At 34.3% G+C, this 7,826-nt stretch overlaps 1 protein-coding gene across 2 annotated transcripts; it reads right to left on the reverse strand.

Moving 5' to 3' along the window:
* Nucleotides 1-1,150: 1,150 nt before the first annotated feature.
* LOC100115623 lies at nt 1,151-3,899 on the reverse strand. Of its 2 annotated transcripts, none has more exons than XM_001599200.6 (3): nt 3,553-3,899; nt 1,480-1,623; nt 1,151-1,408 (listed from the first exon to the last, which is right to left on the reverse strand). In XM_001599200.6, exons 1-3 carry the CDS (start codon nt 3,625-3,627, stop codon nt 1,268-1,270), a joined length of 360 nt encoding a protein of 119 aa, XP_001599250.1. In that variant the 5' UTR covers nt 3,628-3,899; the 3' UTR covers nt 1,151-1,267. The 2 variants fall into 2 exon arrangements, with proteins under 2 accessions (XP_001599250.1, XP_003426168.1); XM_003426120.5 differs by lacking the exon at nt 3,553-3,899 and adding an exon at nt 3,201-3,547.
* Between the last annotated feature and the right edge of the window lie 3,927 nt (nt 3,900-7,826).

Raw genomic sequence — 7,826 nt, forward strand, 5'->3', positions numbered from 1 at the left:
GAAAATATTGCATTTTTTGCAAAAAATTGTTTATAACTATTTAATCATAAATATTAGCCGAATTTTGATTATGTATTCTGAAAAAGCATAAAATTTTACATCGGATATCATGATCACGAATTTTGTTTTGATAGTAATAATATGAGAAAAAACAGGTTGAATATTCAGTGAAAATTGAGGATACTTGGGACTTAATGGGTTAAAAAAATTTAAAGTATTATTGAAAGTTTATCTGAACTATAATATTAGTAAACCATTATATGTGCCACCCTACCTTCACTCAAATTTTGCAGAACGTTATATATTAGTTAAACAACTAACAAATAAGTTAAGTGCTTGTAAAAAATGGAGCCTGTGAGCGTAGTAATAATCAAATAAAAGTTCAAAAATGCACACTTAACCTCAAAAAAATGAGTCTATTTAGCTTCTGTCTGAAACTTTTCATCCGTAATTATGATAAATAGAATCACTTACTTAAGGGGATGTGAGAGCTAAAAAACACTGTTTTTATGGTCCATATGGTTTTCATGTGAAACTTTTTAAATAAATAGTGCCATGAAAAATTAAGACCAGAACGCAATAGTGTTTTATTCAAAGAATCATTTTATCGAAAGAAATTGTCAATTGGACCTTTAGTTTTTTAACAAGTTTTGAAATACGAATGGGTGTTTACACGATCTTAGCGCGATCTCAGCGCTAAGCTTAAAACCAAGTAGAACCAATAAACTTTTTATTATTTTGATTTCTATCAATATAAATAGCACAGCGCCATTCTATGTAATCATTACTAAGTTTAATTAATCATTCTACCGAAAGAAAAAGTTAATTAGACTTTTAGTTTTTTTTTTACATTTGAAATACGAAATACCTCGTGGCATATTTTGGAAGCTTTAGCTCCCACATCCCCTTAATCTGAATGTAAAATGATTATTTGTTGTACCTTGACTTTTGCAATCTCTATAACTAAGAATATTCCACAAATAATTAAGAAATAAATAGTGGATTTTGCTTTGACTAGCTACCTACCGGTATTACTACCTTAATTGATGCAAAAACTCGGTATTGCTTTTTCTATTTATCATGAATTTTAAAGAATTAGTGCACAATTTTCCTACTTAAGGCAAAATTGATGAATAATTTGACTGTAATCTTACGTACTGTAATAATATTTATTAACTGAATTTTATATAATTCCCAGAATATGTTTAACTAGTTTAATTATTGTTAATTCAATAAATTCATAATTTCTAATATTTGAAATAATTTCTTATTCTTTTTTCGGATTAGCCATATCATAACATAATTTAAGACTCTTAATAACTCCAGCTGCTACCAGAACACAGGTTATACCAAATAAAATTTTATCTGGTGTTCCACCCATCAAATATACTGGCTTCTCAAGATTTGCCTAAAAAAAATCATTTTATAATTATGAAATACATTACATTATAGATTCCAACAAGTTTAAAACTTTTTTACCTGAAATTTTTTATACTTAGCAATCAACTTTGGGTCTAATGTAGAAAAAGCTGCTGATGATGTTGAAGTTGTTTTTAAAGTCTTGGTTTTAATAGAATCCCAGATCATATTTGGAGGATTAAGTTTATTCAGTGGATCTGTTGACTATACGAAACAAATATAGATTGTTATATTTTTGCAATATGACTGAAAGTAAAAGTAGTTTATTAATCATGTCAGTCAAACTATAATTTAACTGTAACCTCAACTTGCCTTATTAAAGCAAAAATACTATTTGTAGCAAAATTTAAAAGTGAGAGAATGATTGTAAACATTGTAAATGGCATAGAAAAACATGGGAAATCAAGAAAAAAAGTTTCCATTTAAGCAATATAATTGCAATAATTACATATATAGTTCAAGGCTTAAAACCTTATGAAAAAAGAGAATGTGTCTACAAAGTATGTTTTTTTTTTAAATGGCAGAGTGAAATTTTATTATTCACAAAAGATTAAACTTTGAGATTTATTCTTTACAAAAGATTAAACTGCGAGATTTATTCTTTACAAAAGATTAAACTGCGAGATTTATTCTTTACAAAAAATTAAACTGCGAGATTTATTCTTTACAAAAAATTAAACTGCGAGATTTATTCTTTACAAAAGAGTAAACTGCGAGATTTATTCTTTACAAAAAATTAAACTGCGAGATTTATTCTTTACAAAAAATTAAACTGCGAGATTTATTCTTTACAAAAGAGTAAACTGCGAGATTTATTCTTTACAAAAGAGTAAACTGCGAGATTTATTCTTTACAAAAGATTAAACTGCGAGATTTATTCTTTACAAAAGATTAAACTGCGAGATTTATTCTTTACAAAAATTAAACTGCGAGATTTATTCTTTACAAAAAATTAAACTGCGAGATTTATTCTTTACAAAAGAGTAAACTGCGAGATTTATTCTTTACAAAAGAGTAAACTGCGAGATTTATTCTTTACAAAATATTAAACTGCGAGATTTATTCTTTACAAAAGAGTAAACTGCGAGATTTATTCTTTACAAAAGAGTAAACTGCGAGATTTATTCTTTACAAAAGATTAAACTGCGAGATTTATTCTTTACAAAAGATTAAACTGCGAGATTTATTCTTTACAAAAGATTAAACTGCAAGATTTATTCTTTAAAAAGATTTAATTAAATTTAAATTAAAACTTTACGTTTTATTCTTTACAAAAGAATAAATTGTACCTTTTATTCTTTTTGTCCTAGTCAAAAGTATAAAAGTAATGATTTATACTTTTCCAAAGAAGAAATCGAAGCATTTATTCTTCCCAGTGTCTCGTTTTTATTCTTTAGACTTTAGAGTGTAGTAAATAAACCTTGCTGATGTAAATAAACAAGTATATGATAAATTATTTTTTGTTATAAAGGATTTTTATTTCGCAAGGGTTTTTGGGATATACAGAGCCATAACCTTGATTTTACTTGAAGTTTTTACACTGATTCTGGAATAAAACACCTGATTAGCTTTTCTTGGTTTTCTGTTATTCGTTTATGCTACCTTTAATAAGGCAAATTGTTGAAAGTTAGGTTACAGTTATTACTGCTTAATTACCCTTCTTAAAGTATAGAATATAAATATATTCAATTTTATTATAATGAATTACAGTGTTGTGATTTATACACATAACACCCTAATTATGATTGTAATTTATATTATTCAAATGTATACTACTTTACCCAGCGTATGATCATAATAAAAGATTTTTAATTGTTGGAGAAAAAAAATTTACTCCATAGATATAAAATACCAGCCTTCAACTATGTTTAGAATAGATAAGATATGACATTTTCAATTGTTACATCAGCAATTTACTTTGGCTTAAAACATGGCGATCAACAGTCATGATAAAAATATTTGTACTACGAATAGCAGATAGCAGAAAATATTCAAGAATGTCCCACCCTGATTAATTAATAAGCCATACAGCTAACGTTGTTTGTTAATCATTAAAATTGTGTGAAGAATGTAACTTTTTTGAATACTTTTTATCGCAAAGTACTTAATACAATATTAAAGAAAATAACTTACTATAGGATATAGAGGCTGTAATTGGGAAGATTCTTTTAGACGACCAGTCAACGAATTGAACTGATAAAATGGCATCTTTGTCTTTAGAGAAGAATATAGAGACTAAAGAATTGCTTTATATATCTATATCCTACTTCTTCTGCTTATCTGAAGTAATATGTTAGATTGTTAGGACTATCACACGTAAAAAGGTACACCGAGGAACAGCAGCTGACAGCCAATCAGAAGCAATCTTTAAACGGACTCATTCTTTCATGTTCTCTCCCCACCACCTCAATAAGGAACAAGTCCGTTTAAAGCTTACTTCTGATTGGCTGTCAGCTGCTATTTCTCGCTATTCCTTTTTATGTGTGATACCCTTTAAGGCTCCCGCTGCCCGCACGCCAAAAAATTATTCAGAAACAGCGTTGGCGACCGGAAGTGAAGAAAACGCACCCAGTAGCTAACTTCAGACCGCACCAACTTAAACAGCAGAAAGCTAGTCTATTGCACGAGAGTTGGAATAGTCATCATTAGATGACGTCATTTGAAGCTTCAAATTGGAACCTTTTATGACGCCATTTAATGACGTCATTATTTTCAACAGGTTGTACTTCTAAATACTTATACTCTTAAATACTTCAAAATTGACGAAATGATTGCCTATATAGGTGCTACCATCCGGATGGTAGTATGGAAAATGGGGGCTAATGTCCAAGAAATTAATAATTTTTAATAATTTTACTAAACAAACAATAATTAAAAAACAATATTTCTTTGGCGTTAGCCCCCATTTTCCATACTACCATCCGGATGGTAGCACCTATATAGGCAACCATTTCATCAATTTTGAAGTATTTAAGAATATAAGTATTTCAATCGCACAGTGTGTTCGCCTTACTACTGTATAATAAATGTCTACTCATTAAAAGAACATAGATAAGTGTATACATTTATTAAGCTATCGCTTCCACAACCTGATCCTTCGGTCTAAGTGGCATACTACCAATATTAGATTGCTACAAATAATAATAATAATAATGGTTAAAAAGTTTATTAAATTATAGCAAATATAAATCCAAAACATAATATTTTAAAGTAATAAAAGGTTAGATGATTTTCATCTAAAAACCATCTGCTAACCAAATGCGAAAAATTGGGTTTTTAATGTAACGGTTAAACTTTCCCCAGGATTTGGACAGTCAGTCGGGTCCAGGATCTGGATTGGGGAAAGGGGCAATAAAAGAGTCTGTTCTTATGTTTTTTAATGTTAACAAAATATATTTCCTTAAGTAGATAATAGTAATTGAGAATCAGTTGTTAAATCCCGTCTGAAACAGAAATCAATTATGCGCTTGGTTAAGAATATTTCGCCTTTACAAATGGAATTGTTTAAACTAGCGCTGTTAACAATTTACGAAAATATCTACGCGACTTCGCTACAACAATGCGTCGGTGGTTACGGCTACGGTGTTTCGGTACGGTGACGATATGGCGGATCGGTGATGGGTTTGAAGGTTAGGATTTCATTCGGTACGGTGGAGTCGTGTGCGCACGGCTACACCGATCCGGGTGACTTACGTAACAACAATCTCGACCGCCCTGTGTGCGCACGGTAGCAGCCAGGATAGTGTAACGGGATTTTGAGGGTATCCCTCGGATTTATGAAGTCGTGTGCGCACGGCTCCACAAATCTTTGTCGCTCGTCTCGTTCCTCTCTTTATCCTGTGTGCGCACAGAGGTAAAGCGAGTCGTGAGATGTCGGCGTAAGGCTGGCTTTGTTGGTTAGGATTTTTACGGTGGCCCCGGGTATCGTCACGTGTGCTTACGTAGACGAGGCTCGATGTCGCTCGGGTGTTCCGGGTTGCCTCGTATGCTCACGACGGCAATTCGGAGTTTCGGGGTTCGGAGATACAGGTTTCGGTTCGTCTATCAAGTCGTCACGTGTGCTCACGAGACGACTTCGTCGGTGCAGATCTATCTCTCGCTGTTCCCTGTAGTAACGTGTGCGCACGATGCTACCTGGAGTGGAGCTCGAGTAGAACTGTCTACCGTGTTGCGCTGTCCGCCTTATAAAGGCGCGCGGTGTGGATACGTCTGAGTGTGTACGCCGCTCGCGCCGCCTGGCGCGCCGTTGCTGAGCTGTTTGACGGCTGGCGCTTTGCGCTCGTGCGGACTCGCCTTGCGGTTGTTGCGCGCGCGCGCTCGCTTCGCTTCGTGTGTATTCGCGCGTTGCGCATGTTTATGTTTATCACGGCCGTCCTCATGTATATTTATATGTGCGAGACTCGTGTCTCGTCACATTAAAATAAGAGGTCACATGCTTTTCACTTGAAAATCATCTGCCAATCAAATACGAAATTGGCACGCTTTTCCCTTGAAAAGCACCTGGAAATCATCTGATTTTCACTGAAGCTTTTTCAGTAGGGCGTTGCCTAAACGTTACCGAAACGCGTATAAATTTACCGAAAATATTTATTTTATTCTCTGAAACGTATTAAAAGCGTTGTTGAAACGTTTCTCAAACGTTTTGTGCTATGTGGGTTACTCATGTATAAATCACGTTTGAATCTACATTATCCTAAAAGTCGTAGAAAATTGAATAAAAAACTATTTTGTTGAAAAACATCCTTATATGCATAGTTTGAAAATTAAAAAAGCAACTAAATTCAATTCATTTATTCATAATCTCAGCAGAATCATCTGTGTTCTATACTTACCCTTCATAATTATGAAACAAGTCTGAAGCTAAATCTATAGCCAAAGTTGCAGCCTGCCATGCATATTTTCTGCATACTTTTTGCATAGTTACTGCATACTAATAGTGTTTCAGGGTCCGCATATCGGAATGCATTTTTCGTCGATATCTAGTAAAGGGGGGTTTTTCGTGAAAAACGGACGAAATTTTCATCCCATATAAGACTTGAACATCGAATTAAGCAATTACGAAAATAATTTTTTTCTATATATGTGTAGCATAATAAAGTGGTTAGACAAAGGAAAGATGGCGGGTGACACGAGTGAGAAAGACAAGGATAGCAACATGGCAAAGAAATATTTTACGACCGCGGAGGCGACAAAGAGAGGTAGAGGAAGGCCGAGAAAAGATGCCAAAGATAAGAAACAGGCAATCCAAATGAAGAACTTTCTGGAGAAAGGAAACTGCGGATTCGGCGTGACCTTTGGAACTAGGACAAGGTAGAGCACTCGCCGATAAGAGATAGAGATAGCAGGGATAGAGATGGGAAAGAAAAGGAAGGAAAGGTAGATGAGAAAAAACCAGGAGCAAGAAAACGGGACGACAGAAAGCAGCAGCGAGGGAGAAGGAAGCCTCGATGGCCAAAGCGAGGGAGACGGGGAGCTAGATGATAAGCAAGGAGATGAGAGAGAATCACAGACCCAGCAGAAGGAGAACAAAGATAATGATGGAGCTGACGGCGAAGAGAGAACGGAACGTAACCTAAAAAGGCTGATGGAAGAAATAAACAAACTAAGAGGGAAGCTTGAAACAGTCAAAGAAGAAAACAGAAAGAAGGAAAAACAATACGAGCAAAGCAACAGAGCATGGCAAATTTTAGTGGAAAATATGGCAAATAAAATGCCGGAGATAAACAAAAGATGGAAAATTGAAATAAAAATATTAAAAACTGGAGTGGAAAATCTGGAAAGCAAGGAAGGACAGAAGCAGAACCAGAACGAAATAGCGGATAGAGAAGAGGAAACCAGGACACGGAACACGAAAATGAGAAAGGAGAAGAAGAAGAGGGAGAAGAGGAACCAGGCAGAGAGTACCTGAACGAGATGTCGGACGAGCTGGGAGAAGGAGAGTACGAGTGGGAGAAGAAGGAGCGGCTAAGCAAAAAGAAAAATATATTTATAAGAGGGGTAAGAACAGTAGGAAAGGGTTTAAGAGAAGAGTTAACCAGGTTAGTAAGAGAGTCAATAAATTTACCAATCCTCTCTTAAAAAAGTGATGGGCTTTGTTGTGAAGCATTTAATTGAGAATCGGTCGCCTGGTACAAGAATTAAGGAACGCGAATCAGAAATACGGATTTTATTATATAACCTAGAAACGCTTCAAACTGTTGGCGCTAAGCAGGCAGCAAAATTTAAATGTTAATTATGACATGATAAGGAGTGCGCGAAGCGCACTTCAATTTCCTAGTTTATATTAAAAAAATAAGGCCGATAGGAGGGGGGCTTGTAGTGGAATTAGAATCATTGGGGAATAAAATAGCAATCATGAAAAAGAGAATGGAATTAGCAAAAATGGGAATCAGGGTGGAAGACGATTA

This window comes from Nasonia vitripennis (genome assembly GCF_009193385.2).
Source record: "Nasonia vitripennis strain AsymCx chromosome 3 unlocalized genomic scaffold, Nvit_psr_1.1 chr3_random0010, whole genome shotgun sequence".
Classification (NCBI taxonomy): Eukaryota; Metazoa; Arthropoda; class Insecta; order Hymenoptera; family Pteromalidae; genus Nasonia; species Nasonia vitripennis.

Excerpts from the sequence above, each read along its gene's own strand:
- LOC100115623 (XM_001599200.6), bottom strand. The coding sequence starts at position 3,627 with ATGCCATTTTATCAGTTCAATTCGTTGACTGGTCGTCTAAAAGAATCT. Across the intron at positions 1,624-3,552 it reads TACAGCCTCTATATCCTATA|TCAACAGATCCACTGAATAA; the intron begins GTAAGTTATTTT and ends TGTTTCGTATAG. Across the intron at positions 1,409-1,479 it reads CTAAGTATAAAAAATTTCAG|GCAAATCTTGAGAAGCCAGT; the intron begins GTAAAAAAGTTT and ends GATTTTTTTTAG.